The sequence below is a fragment of the Neoarius graeffei genome, chromosome 2 (assembly GCF_027579695.1).
Source record: "Neoarius graeffei isolate fNeoGra1 chromosome 2, fNeoGra1.pri, whole genome shotgun sequence".
In the NCBI taxonomy this organism is placed as follows: Eukaryota; Metazoa; Chordata; class Actinopteri; order Siluriformes; family Ariidae; genus Neoarius; species Neoarius graeffei.
In genome coordinates this window covers 17,122,307-17,137,637 of record NC_083570.1, presented here as the reverse complement: position 1 = coordinate 17,137,637, position 15,331 = coordinate 17,122,307, and the positions used below count along the sequence as shown (strand labels likewise).

General features: G+C 38.8%; 1 protein-coding gene across 3 annotated transcripts in view; it reads right to left on the bottom strand.

Annotated features, from left to right (window-relative positions):
- Positions 1 to 15,331, bottom strand: part of rps6kc1 (ribosomal protein S6 kinase polypeptide 1) — a 71,907-nt gene that overhangs the window by 2,516 nt on the left and 54,060 nt on the right. The window contains exons 14-15 of one of the 3 annotated variants that reach the window (XM_060913929.1): positions 6,437 to 6,519; positions 481 to 576 (exon numbers count right to left, since the gene is read on the bottom strand). In XM_060913929.1, the coding sequence (XP_060769912.1) occupies positions 481 to 576; positions 6,437 to 6,519 (179 nt within the window). Of the gene's footprint in view, positions 1 to 480; positions 577 to 6,436; positions 6,520 to 8,733; positions 9,847 to 15,331 lie in introns of those variants that run through there. The other 2 variants (XM_060913931.1, XM_060913930.1) reach the window with 2 other exon arrangements.

The window sequence follows — 15,331 nt, the reverse complement described above, 5'->3', positions numbered from 1 at the left end:
GAATTCAGAAGGAAGGAAGAAGGGAGAGAGAAAGACAAGTAAAGTAGAAAAAAGGCAAACAAGAAAGCAATATATAAAGTAGAAAATGAAAATAAATCAAATCAATCAATCAACGCCAACCATCATTTACATTGAGGACAAAATCAGGAAAATAAATCCAAATAAATAAATGAAGATAGAAAAGATCAAGAGATAAAGAGAAAGCAAAAGGAGAGAAATATCAGAAAGAAAGAAAGAAAGAAAGAAAGAAAGAAAGAAAGAAAGAAAGAAAGAAAGAAAGAAAGAAAGAAAGAAAGAAAGAAAGAAAGAAAGGCAATGACAAAGAAAAGAGAAAAAGAAATAACGAAAGGTCAAACAAAAGAAAGAATAATCAAAATACATTGAACTAATCATATTTCCAATACAGAAATATAAACACTGATTTATCATCATTTCATTTTTCACACAGCCAACATTTCTGCTGTAAACACACACACACACCTGTTCCAGCAGGGACCTGGCCTCTTCTGACACAAAGTCTGGAATATTCAGCGATGTGTGTCTGCTGATTCCAGCGGGGTGGCACTGCTGAAGGGACTACACACACACACACACACACAAAAATGAATCTAAAATTCATCATCAGCTGATGAAAGGTGTCGGACTTCATGAGTGTATTTTCACACAACCCTGTTTCCATAAAAGTCAGGACTGTGTGTAAACTGGAAATAAAAACGGAGTGTGATGACCTGCAAAATCATAGAAACCCTGGACTTCACTGAAAATAGTACAATGACAACATATGTGAGAAATTTTACTGTTTATATATACACATACATACACATACAGTGGCATGCAAAAGTTTGGGCACTCTTGCTGAAAATGTCTGTTACTTTGAATAGTTAAGTGAGCAGAAGATGAACTGATCACCAAAAGGCACAAAGGTAAAGACGACACATTTCTTTAATATTTTCCGCAAGATGACATTTTTCTTGGGCGGTACGGTGGTGTAGTGGTTAGCGCCGTCGCCTCACAGCAAGTAGGTCCGGGTTCGAGCCCCGTGGCCGGCGAGGGCCTTTCTGTGTGGAGTTTGTATGTTCTCCCTGTGTCCGCGTGGGTTTCCTCCGGGTGCTCCGGTTTCCCCCACAGTCCAAAGACATGCAGGTTAGGTTAACTGGTGACTCTAAATTGACCGTAGGTGTGAATGTGAGTGTGAATGGTTGTCTGTGTGTCGGCCCTGTGATGACCTGGCGACTTGTCCAGGGTGTACCCCGCCTTTCGCCCGTAGTCAGCTGGGATAGGCTCCAGCTCGCCTGTGACCCTGTAGAAGGATAAAGCGGCTAGAGATGATGAGATGAGATGAGACATTTTTCTTTCCATCATTTACAGGTGTAAAATACCAAAAAATGAAAAGGACCTGAAAGCAAAAGTTTGGGCACCTGACATGGTCAGTACTTAGTAACACCCCCTTTGGCAAGTATCACAGCTTGTAAACACTTTTTGTAGCCAGCTAATAATTTTTCAGTTCTTACCTGGGGGATTTTCATACATTCGTCCTTGCAAAAGGCTTCCAGTTCTACAAGTTTCTTGGACTGTCTTGCATGCGCTGCTCTTTTGAGATCTATCCACAGATTTTCAATGATGTTTAGGCCAGGGGACTGTGAGGACCAGGGCAAAACCTTCAGTTTGTGCCTCTTGAGGTATTCCATTGTAGATTTTGAGGTGTGTTTCGGATCATCGTCTTATTGTAGGACCCATCCTCTTTTTAACTTCAACTTTTTTTTTTTTACAGATGGTGTGATGTTTGCTTCCAGAATTTTCTGGTATTTATTCGAATCCATGTTTCCCTCGACTAATGAAATGTGCCCTGTGCCACTGGCTGCAACACAACCCCAAAGCATGATCGATCCACACCCATGCTTCAGAGTTGGAGAGGTGTTCATTGTGGCCAAAAAGTTCTATTTTGATTTCATCAGTCCACAGGACTTGTTTCCAAAATGCATCAGGCTTATTTAGATGTTCATTTGCAAACTTCAGATGCTGAATTTTGTGGCTAGGACGCAGGAACAATTTTCTTTTGATGACTCTTCCATGAAGGTCATATTTGTTCAGGTGTCGCTGCATAGCAGAACAGTGCACCACCACTCCAGGGTCTGCTAAATCTTTCTGAAGGTTTTTTGCAGTCAAACAGGGGTTTTTATTCGCCTTTCGAGCAATCCAACGAGCAGTTCTTTCAGAAAGTTTTCTTCATCTTCCAGACCTCACCTTGATCCCCACTGTTTCTGTTAACTGCCATTTCTTAATAACATTACAATCTGAGGAAACAGCTACCTGAAAACACTTTGCTACGTTCTTGTAGCCTTCTCCTGCTTTGTGAACGTCAATTATTTTATTATTCAGAATGCGAGGGAGTTGCTTGGAGGAGTCCATGGCTGTTGATTTTAGGGACAAGTTTGAGAAGTCAGAGAATTTATTCAGCTTTGAAATCTGCATCATCTGACCTTTCCTAACGGAGAATTTGAACAAGCCACAGCTCAAGAAGCTAATTAAGGTCTGGAAGCTTGGTAAAAGTTACCTGAGAACTCAAATGTATTGGGGTGCCCAAACTTTCACATGGTCTTCCTTTTCTTTTTTCACTCTCCAATTATACAAAACAAAAATAAATACACACATCTTGCAGAAAACACTGAAAAGAAATGTCTCGTCTTTGCCTTTAGATGATCAGTTCATCATCTGCTCACTTAACTATTCACAGTAACAGACATTTTCAGCAAGGGTGCCCAAACTTTTGCATGCCACTCTGTGTGTGTGTGTGTATATATATATATATATATGTTCATTTTGAATTTAATGCCAGCAACTTGTTTCTTTCACACAGTGCTAAACTCCGCCCCATTTTTACTTCTGAGAGACTCCACCTCTCTGGGAGGCTCTTTCATACCCAGTCATGTGACTGACCTGTTCGCAATTAACCTAATGAGTTTAGTTTTAACTAATACGCTAACCTGACAGGATGACTGTAAATGCTCAATCTTCACTGCTAATGCTAAACAACCAGCTAACAGAAGCTAACCTGGTAAGATTTCTGAGAGAATTCCTGACAGGATTTTTATAAACGTTTAATATTTATTGCTAATGCTAACCAGCTAGCTAACATAAGCTAACCTGACAGGATTTCTGAGAGGGTTTTTGTGAATGCTCAATATTTACTGCTAATTCTAACCAGCTAGGTAACATACGCTAACCTGACAGGATTTTTGTAAATGCTCAGTCTTCACTGATAATGCTAAACAACCAGCTAACAGAAGCTAACCTGGTAAGATTTCTGAGAGGATTCCTGACAGGATTTTTATAAACGTTTAATATTTATTGCTAATGCTAACCAGCTAACTAACATAAGCTAACCTGACAGGATTTCTGAGAGGGTTTTTGTGAATGCTCAATATTTATTGATCATGCTAGCCAGCTAGGTAACATAAGCTAACCTGACAAGATGAGTGTAAATGCTCAATCTTCACCGCTAATGCGAAACAACCAGCTAACCTGACAGGATTACTAAGAGGATTTTGTAAATGCTCAATATTCACTGCTAATGCTAAACAACCACCTAACATAAAAGTTAACCTGACAAGATTTCTGAGAGGATTTTTATAAAATGTTCAATATTTATTGCTAATGCTAACCAGCTAGCTAACATAAGTTAACCTGACAGGATTTTTATAAATGCTCAATCTTCACTGTTAATGCTAAACTATCAGCTAACCTGACAGGATTTCTGAGAAGATTTCTGACTGGATTATTAAAAGGATTTTTGTAAATGCTCAATATTTACTGCTAATGCTAACCAGCTAGCTAACATAAGCTAACCTGACAGGATTTTTGTAAATGCTCAATATTTACTGCTAATGCTAAACTACCAGCTAACCTGACAGGATTTCTGACTGGATTAAAAAAAGGATTTTTGTAAATGCTCAATATTAACTGCTAATGCTAAGCAGCTAGCTAGCAGAAGCTAACCTGACAGGATTTTTGTAAATGCTCAATATTTACTGCTAATACTAAGCAGCTAGCTAACATAAGCTAACCTGACAGGATTTTTGTAAATGCTCAATATTTACTGCTAATGCTAAACTAACAGCTAACCTGACAGGATTTCTGACTGGATTAAAAAAAGGATTTTTGTAAATGCTCAATATTAACTGCTAATGCTAAGCAGCTAGCTAGCAGAAGTTAACCTGATAGGATTTTTGTAAATGCTCAATCTTCACTGATAATGCTAAACAACCAGCTAACAGAAGCTAACCTGATAAGATTTCTGAGAGGATTCCTGACAGGATTTTTATAAAACGTTCAATATTTATTGCTAATGCTAACCAGCTAACTAACATAAGCTAACCTGACAGGATTTCTGAGAGGGTTTTTGTGAATGTTCAATATTTATTGATAATGCTAGCCAGCTAGGTAACATAAGCTAACCTGACAAGATGACTGTAAATGCTCAATCTTCACTGCTAATGCGAAACAACCAGCTAGCCTGACAGGATTACTAAGAGGATTTTGTAAATGCTCAATATTCACTGCTAATGCTAAACAACTACCTAACATAAAAGTTAACCTGACAAGATTTCTGAGAGGATTTTTATAAACGTTCAATATTTATTGCTAATGCTAACCAGCTAGCTAACATAAGCTAACCTGACAGGATTTTTGTAAATGCTCAATCTTCACTGCTAATGCTAAACTACCAGCTAACCTGACAAGATTTCTGAGAAGATTTCTGACTGGATTATTAAAAGGATTTTTGTAAATGCTCAATATTTACTGCTAATGCTAACCAGCTAGCTAACATAAGCTAACCTGACAGGATTTTTGTAAATGCTCAATATTTACTGCTAATGCTAAACTACCAGCTAACCTGACAGGATTTCTGACTGGATTAAAAAAAGGATTTTTGTAAATGCTCAATATTAACTGCTAATGCTAAGCAGCTAGCTAGCAGAAGCTAACCTGACAGGATTTTTGTAAATGCTCAATATTTACTGCTAATACTAAGCAGCTAGCTAACATAAGCTAACCTGACAGGATTTTTGTAAATGCTCAATATTTACTGCTAATGCTAAACTAACAGCTAACCTGACAGGATTTCTGACTGGATTAAAAAAAGGATTTTTGTAAATGCTCAATATTAACTGCTAATGCTAAGCAGCTAGCTAGCAGAAGTTAACCTGATAGGATTTTTGTAAATGCTCAATCTTCACTGATAATGCTAAACAACCAGCTAACAGAAGCTAACCTGATAAGATTTCTGAGAGGATTCCTGACAGGATTTTTATAAAACGTTCAATATTTATTGCTAATGCTAACCAGCTAACTAACATAAGCTAACCTGACAGGATTTCTGAGAGGGTTTTTGTGAATGTTCAATATTTATTGATAATGCTAGCCAGCTAGGTAACATAAGCTAACCTGACAAGATGACTGTAAATGCTCAATCTTCACTGCTAATGCGAAACAACCAGCTAGCCTGACAGGATTACTAAGAGGATTTTGTAAATGCTCAATATTCACTGCTAATGCTAAACAACTACCTAACATAAAAGTTAACCTGACAAGATTTCTGAGAGGATTTTTATAAACGTTCAATATTTATTGCTAATGCTAACCAGCTAGCTAACATAAGCTAACCTGACAGGATTTTTGTAAATGCTCAATCTTCACTGCTAATGCTAAACTACCAGCTAACCTGACAAGATTTCTGAGAAGATTTCTGACTGGATTATTAAAAGGATTTTTGTAAATGCTCAATATTTACTGCTAATGCTAACCAGCTAGCTAACATAAGCTAACCTGACAGGATTTTTGTAAATGCTCAATATTTACTGCTAATGCTAAACTACCAGCTAACCTGACAGGATTTCTGACTGGATTAATAAAATAATTTTTGTAAATGCTCAATATTAACTGCTAATGCTAAGCAGCTAGCTAGCAGAAGCTAACCTGGCAAGATTTCTGACAGGATTACCAAGAAAGTGGTGAGCTATTAATATATAAATAAAATAATTATAATTAATGTATGCAAATGTAATGGGAAAAAAACCCCACAGCATATTAGCAACTAAGTTCATAATGTTACAAATATTCCGTTTTACCCAACGTTCTCTATGTCCAATCTTATTGTCATGACCATATATGGACTCAGACAATGAGCAAACCGTAATATATTACATTACGTACATTAACGAAAAACATTTTGTTTCCTCTGCATGTCTGAGATGCACGCGCTGTGTGTGTGTGTGTGTGTGTGTGTGTGTGTGTGTGAGAGAGAGAGAGAGAGAAAAGAAAGAGTGCAGGACATGAAGGCAAAGGAAAAAGAGAAAAGAAAATTAAAAAGCAAGACATCGGTGTTGTAGGAAACACTACAGAATGCAGAAGAGGACCTGATTGAGAACACTCGTACCTTTCCTGTTAGAAGCTCAAAGAGAAGTGCTCCGAAACTCCACCAATCACACGCCGCCGTCTCCTCCGATATCCCGCCCACTTCTGCATGATTGACAGGTACAGCGTGAGAGGTTGAGAATTATCTGTTACGACTGGAATTATTACTGATTGTTTTAATATTCACACACATACCTTTGTTAGTCATCTCAATAACAGACAGATGGAGAGACAGACAGACAGACAGGACTTGTACTTGAGAGCTTTATTGAAATGGAAACTCGTTTTTCTTTTCGAGTGTGTTTGTTTCTTCTCAAGGAAGCAACATGTAAATTAAGTGTATTGGTTGTGCGTGTGCTCTCACACACACACACACAGAGACAAAGAGGAACAGAAGGGCTGTTTTTCTAAAGCAGGTGATTTACATAATAAAACGGCCAACAACTCCTACCCCACACACACACGGCCAGATATATGCATATCAGTTTTGAGCACTCAGGCACACAGCGAGTGTACAACCGTAACTGGACAAACAGTACTACACAGACAGACTCGGCTTCCCTCCAAGAGTAGTTCGGCATGAACAGGTAATCCTTACACACTCCCTCTCCCACACACACACACACACACACACACACACACGCGGTTCAGCGATTCCAGACTTGAGGCCAAACACACAATAGAATTATTAAAATAAATATATGCACTTCCTAACCATAAATACACCGTTCACTAGTTTACACAGAACTCACCCCGTAATTTACAGCAGTTGAGATTTGACCTCATACATCAACCACCAAAAATACCTGTAACTGGTTCCGGAATTAGGACCGGTACAATACGGAGCTCCTTCTCCTCATATCTTACAACAGAGATGCTTTGGTCCATCAGACACACTGTCCACACTTCCGCTCTACCGTCGTTTGCAGAAACCGATGACATTCCATTCTGGTTATTTGCGCTAAAATGCAAGATCTTTGTGGCCGGTTTGGCAGAAAAACCCACAACCTGGCAACCCTGTCATTAACTGTCCTGCACACGGCTTCTCCCCTGAGCATGGGGCAGCAGGATTCCTGGCCCAGTGGGCTTCGATTAGCACTCACTGCAGTTCCCACTAGATATAATAAATAATAATAATAATAATGATAATAATAATAAACTCCTCCACCTCCTCTATGGAGCTCAATGTGGGGGTGAGCACACTGTGCTATGACTGCACAACATCTGGAAAGGAGCAAATGAATAGAACATCAGTTTATATTATAAAAATCAACACTCACTCAACTTAGAAGTAATTATTGTTTTAATTTAAAGTTTTTTAAACTTCTTTAAGTTTAAATTAAATCCATGGAGGACTTCAGAAAGAAAGAAAGAAAGAACAAATAAATGAGAAAGAAAGCCCGAAGAGATGAGAGAGAGCAAAAAAGAAAGAAATGAAAAGGAGCAAAGAATGGTGAATGAAAAAAAAACCCATAGAAATGGGGGGAGGAATGAAAGAACAAATAAATGAGAGAATGCCCAAAGAGATATGAGAGAGAGAGAGAGAGAGAGAGCGCAAAAAAGAAAGAAATTAAAAGAGCAAAGAAAGAAAGCCCAAAGAGATATGAGAGAGCAAAAAATGAAAGAAAGAAAGAAAGAAAGAAAGAAAGAAAGAAAGAAAGAAAGAACAAATAAATGAGAAAGAAAGCCCGAAGAGATGAGAGAGAGAGAGAGAGAGAGAGCAAAAAAAGAAAGAAATGAAAAGGAGCAAAGAATGGTGAATGAAAAGAAATCCCATAGAAATGGGGGAGGGGGAATGAAAGAACAAATAAATGAGAAAGAATGCCCAAAGAGATGAGAGAGGAAAAAAGAAAGAAATGAAAGGAGCAAAGAAAGAAAGCCCAAAGAGATATGAGAGAGAGAGAGAGAGAGAGAGCAAAAAGAGAAAGAAATTAAAGGAGCAAAGAAAGAAAGCCCAAAGAGATATGAGAGAGAGAGAGAGAGAGAGAGAGAGAGAGAGAGAGAGAAATATTAAAGGAGCAAAGAAAGAAAGCCCAAAGAGATATACGAGAGAGAACAAAAAAAGAAAGCCCAAAGAGATATATGAGAGAGAGAGAGAGAGAGAGAGAGAGAGAGAGAGAGCGCAAAAAAAAGAAAAATTAAAGGAGTAAAGAATGGTGAATGAAAAGAAATCCCAGAGATGAGATGAAAGAAAGAAAGAGAGAAAGAAAGAAAGAAAGGAAGAAAGGTGGATGTAAAGAAAGACAGACCGAATGGAACAAAAATAAGAGAAAGAAAGAAAGAAAGAAAGAAAGAAAGAAAGAAAGAAAGAAAGAAAGAAAGAAAGAAAATGGTTTAATGAATGGAACAAACAAATGAAACAGACAGATGAAGAAAGAAAAGAGCAAAAAGAAAACAAAAGGAACAAAGAAAAGAGAATGAAGCGCACACACTCCTCTCTCTCTCTAATGAATTCATCACTGATGCACTGCGACACACTTCTGAAATTAATTCCTTCTCTCGCTTGTTGCACTTAATAATCAAATAGTCCTTTAAAATAAAACCCCTAAGTTTGCGTGTGTGTGATATCTTCACTTTGTAAACGATGCTGCATTCATGTCAAGTGGAAATCACTGTAATTACGGGCTTTACGTCTTTATCAACCTGATCATTAGCAGCTGGGGGGAGAACTCCCCTGAGGGATAAATGACAGCGGCGTTCCCAGGTCGAGGCAGCGAGCAGTGGAACGTCAGGACTTTAGAAACAGGAGAGAATAGTTTCGCATACTTTCTCTCTGAAGAGACGTTGAGGTGTTGGGTGCGTCTCCATGGAAACGACTCTTCTTACAATTTGCTGTCAGTGTGACATGACGTGGACGCGCTGCGACTGCACGAACGCGATTTACATAAAGACTCCGAGGTTTGGGGTTTTTTTTCCCTTCGGTAAAACGTGGCTCATCAAATGCAACGTGAAATTTAAACGATGAACTTTGACCTCGTCATCCACCTTTAAAATAGCTTTTTGGTTTGTTTGTTGAAACATTATTTACTTTTTTATTTATTTGGTTTTTTTTTAATTCCTCCAACTTTTCGCTCCTGCTGTGTGATGTCAATGTGCTTGTCCTTGACTTGTGTGTTTCCGGGTTTAGTGGGTCTGTGTCTCTCTGCCTGTCGTTGGGGGTCAGTTCTAAGCCTTTAGGGCTTCAGTGGGGACACCAGATGGCCCATGAGCCCCTCGAGCAATGAGTCTAGTAGAGCCATAGCCTGGAGCTACATAAGCTCCGCCTCCAGCTGTAGGCGGGGCTTCACTGCTCTCTTGCAGTCAGAGTTAAAGGCACGACGAGAGCTCGGTTCCCCCGCAGGCTCCGGTTGCAACTGAGCAGCACGGCTTCACACTCGAGATGTTGTGACAGCGCGATGTACATGATCATCGTCAAAACGAGCCAGGCTGTACCTGTGTGTGTGTGTGAGAGAGAGAGAGAGAGAGAGAGAGAGAGAGAGAGAGAGATGAGGGGTAGCTCAGGGTGATATCACACACACACGCGCAGAAGTCTTTCAGCAAGGTCGAGTGTCATCACAAAGGATTAATGTCTACGAGACTCCAGGGAAGGAAAGCATTATAGCACAGGACAAACAAGACAAGATGAGAGAGAGAGAGAGACCATAGGAGGACAGATGGGCAGATAGAAAAATCAAAACAGGAAGAAACAAAAAAGAACGAAACAGAGAAAAGTAAGTAGAAATAGAAAGGAGTAAATAGAAAAATCAATAACAAAGAAGGAGAAAGCGTAAGCGAAGGAAGGGAGCGAGAGAGAGAATGAGCAAGCAAAGGAAAAACAAATGCGAAGGAAAGAAAAAGTTGTCAGGAAGGAGTGAGAGAAGAGGATAGACAGATCTGGACACAGGACAGACAGCAGTGAAAGGAAAAGGACAGAGAGTGAGCAAGAGAAAGTAAGTGAAGTCAGAGCTGATGAACAGCGAGAGAGAGAGCTGATATAAAGACAGCGATATGAATAAAAACAAATCACTATTTATAACAGACCCGAGTTCCAGTAATCCCTCCGATCACAATTATATGTAATCTAAGATTACTGTAAACGTTCATTCCTCTAAACATACTTGTTCCTACTCTAAAGGCACTTACAGCTCACGATTCAAGAGAGCTTTACTGTCAGTACATCCATCTGCAAGTGGACAGTGCAGTGAAATCCCGTTTCCCTCAGGATCCACGGGGTGCATTTAGTTTATTCACTATTAACTCCACACTTACTGTTACTTTAAGGGCACAAACTAGAACTTAAAGTTAAGTGTCCTTGAAAGACACATATTACTACTTTATGCGCGCTTACAACACTAATTACTACTATATGCGCACTTCCTATTACTTTACACACACACACACAACTACTTTAGCACTTACTTAAGACACTAGTTACTACACGCACACTTGCTACTTATATACACTTGCAACACTAGTTACTACTTTACGCACTTATGACACTAGTCACTACTATACGTGCACTGACTACTACTTTACGCACACATGCCAGTTACTACTATGTGCACTTACTACTTTACGCACACATGCCAGTTACTACTATGTGCACTTACTACTTTACGCACACATGCCAGTTACTACTATGTGCACTTACTACTTTACGCACTTGTGACACCTAGTTACTACTATGTGCACTTACTACTTTACGCACACATGCCAGTTACTACTATGTGCACTTACTACTTTACGCACTTATGACTACTATGTGCACTTACTACTTTACGCACTTGTGACACTAGTTACTACTATGTGCACTTACTACTTTACGCACTTGTGACACTAGTTACTACTATGTGCACTTACTACTTTACGCACACATGCCAGTTACTACTATGTGCACTTACTACTTTACGCACTTGTGACACTAGTTACTACTATGTGCACTTACTACTTTACGCACTTGTGACACTAGTTACTATGTGCACTTACTACTTTACGCACTTGTGACACTAGTTACTACTATGTGCACTTACTACTTTACGCACTTATGACACTAGTTACTACTATGTGCACTTACTACTACTCTAGCACTTATGACACTAGTTACTACTATGTGCACTTACTACTTTACGCACACATGCCAGTTACTACTATGTGCACTTACTACTTTACGCACTTGTGACACTAGTTACTACTATGTGCACTTACTACTTTACGCACTTATGACACTAGTTACTACTATGTGCACTTACTACTACTCTAGCACTTATGACACTAGTTACTACTATGTGCACTTACTACTTTACGCACTTATGACACTAGTTACTACTATGTGCACTTACTACTTTACGCACTTGTGACACTAGTTACTACTATGTGCACTTACTACTTTACGCACTTGTGACACTAGTTACTACTATGTGCACTTACTACTTTACGCACTTGTGACACTAGTTACTACTATGTGCACTTACTACTTTACGCACTTGTGACACTAGTTACTACTATGTGCACTTACTACTTTACGCACACATGCCAGTTACTACTATGTGCACTTACTACTTTACGCACTTGTGACACTAGTTACTACTATGTGCACTTACTACTTTACGCACACATGCCAGTTACTACTATGTGCACTTACTACTTTACGCACTTGTGACACTAGTTACTACTATGTGCACTTACTACTTTACGCACTTGTGACACTAGTTACTACTATGTGCACTTACTACTTTACGCACTTGTGACACTAGTTACTATGTGCACTTACTACTTTACGCACTTGTGACACTAGTTACTACTATGTGCACTTACTACTTTACGCACTTGTGACACTAGTTACTACTATGTGCACTTACTACTACTCTAGCACTTATGACACTAGTTACTACTATGTGCACTTACTACTACTCTAGCACTTATGACACTAGTTACTACTATGTGCACTTACTACTTTACGCACTTATGACACTAGTTACTACTATGTGCACTTACTACTTTACGCACTTGTGACACTAGTTACTATGTGCACTTACTACTTTACGCACTTGTGACACTAGTTACTACTATGTGCACTTACTACTTTACGCACTTGTGACACTAGTTACTACTATGTGCACTTACTACTTTACGCACTTAGGACACTAGTTACTACTATGTGCACTTACTACTACTCTAGCACTTATGACACTAGTTACTACTATGTGCACTTACTACTTTACGCACTTATGACACTAGTTACTACTATGTGCACTTACTACTTTACGCACACATGCCAGTTACTACTATGTGCACTTACTACTTTACGCACTTATGACACTAGTTACTACTATGTGCACTTACTACTTTACGCACTTATGACACTAGTTACTACTATGTGCACTTACTACTTTACGCACTTGTGACACTAGTTACTATGTGCACTTACTACTTTACGCACTTGTGACACTAGTTACTACTATGTGCACTTACTACTTTACGCACTTGTGACACTAGTTACTATGTGCACTTACTACTTTACGCACTTGTGACACTAGTTACTACTATGTGCACTTACTACTTTACGCACTTGTGACACTAGTTACTACTATGTGCACTTACTACTTTACGCACTTGTGACACTAGTTACTACTATGTGCACTTACTACTTTACGCACTTGTGACACTAGTTACTACTATGTGCACTTACTACTTTACGCACTTATGACACTAGTTACTACTATGTGCACTTACTACTACTCTAGCACTTATGACACTAGTTACTACTATGTGCACTTACTACTTTACGCACACATGCCAGTTACTACTATGTGCACTTACTACTTTACGCACTTATGACACTAGTTACTACTATGTGCACTTACTACTTTACGCACTTGTGACACTAGTTACTACTATGTGCACTTACTACTATGTGCACTTACTACTTTACGCACTTGTGACACTAGTTACTACTATGTGCACTTACTACTTTACGCACTTGTGACACTAGTTACTATGTGCACTTACTACTTTACGCACTTGTGACACTAGTTACTACTATGTGCACTTACTACTTTACGCACTTGTGACACTAGTTACTACTATGTGCACTTACTACTTTACGCACTTATGACACTAGTTACTACTATGTGCACTTACTACTACTCTAGCACTTATGACACTAGTTACTACTATGTGCACTTACTACTACTCTAGCACTTATGACACTAGTTACTACTATGTGCACTTACTACTTTACGCACACATGCCAGTTACTACTATGTGCACTTACTACTTTACGCACTTATGACACTAGTTACTACTATGTGCACTTACTACTTTACGCACTTGTGACACTAGTTACTACTATGTGCACTTACTACTTTACGCACTTGTGACACTAGTTACTACTATGTGCACTTACTACTTTACGCACTTGTGACACTAGTTACTACTATGTGCACTTACTACTTTACGCACTTGTGACACTAGTTACTACTATGTGCACTTACTACTTTACGCACTTATGACACTAGTTACTACTATGTGCACTTACTACTTTACGCACTTGTGACACTAGTTACTACTATGTGCACTTACTACTTTACGCACTTGTGACACTAGTTACTACTATGTGCACTTACTACTTTACGCACTTATGACACTAGTTACTACTATGTGCACTTACTACTACTCTAGCACTTATGACACTAGTTACTACTATGTGCACTTACTACTTTACGCACTTATGACACTAGTTACTACTATGTGCACTTACTACTTTACGCACACATGCCAGTTACTACTATGTGCACTTACTACTTTACGCACTTGTGACACTAGTTACTACTATGTGCACTTACTACTTTACGCACTTGTGACACTAGTTACTACTATGTGCACTTACTACTTTACGCACTTGTGACACTAGTTACTACTATGTGCACTTACTACTTTACGCACTTATGACACTAGTTACTACTATGTGCACTTACTACTACTCTAGCACTTATGACACTAGTTACTACTATGTGCACTTACTACTTTACGCACTTATGACACTAGTTACTACTATGTGCACTTACTACTTTACGCACACATGCCAGTTACTACTATGTGCACTTACTACTTTACGCACTTGTGACACTAGTTACTATGTGCACTTACTACTTTACGCACTTGTGACACTAGTTACTACTATGTGCACTTACTACTTTACGCACTTGTGACACTAGTTACTACTATGTGCACTTACTACTACTCTAGCACTTATGACACTAGTTACTACTATGTGCACTTACTACTACTCTAGCACTTATGACACTAGTTACTACTATGTGCACTTACTACTTTACGCACTTATGACACTAGTTACTACTATGTGCACTTACTACTTTACGCACACATGCCAGTTACTACTATGTGCACTTACTACTTTACGCACTTATGACACTAGTTACTACTATGTGCACTTACTACTACTCTAGCACTTATGACACTAGTTACTACTATGTGCACTTACTACTTTACGCACACATGCCAGTTACTACTATGTGCACTTACTACTTTACGCACTTGTGACACTAGTTACTACTATGTGCACTTACTACTACTTTAGTACTTATGACACTAGTTACAACTTTATGCGCACTGACTACTACTTTACGCACACATACTAGTTACTACTATATGTGCACTTACTACTTTATGCACTTATGACACTAGTTACAACTTTGTGCACTTACTATATGCACACTTGCTACTACTTTACACACTTATGACACTAGTTACAACTTTGTGCACTTACTATATGCACACTTGCTACTACTTTATGCACTTGTGATGACACTAGTTACTACTTCATGCACACATACTACTTTACGCACATGACACTAGTTACTACTTCACGCACTTATGACACTAATTACTACTTTATGTGCACTTACTACTACTTTAC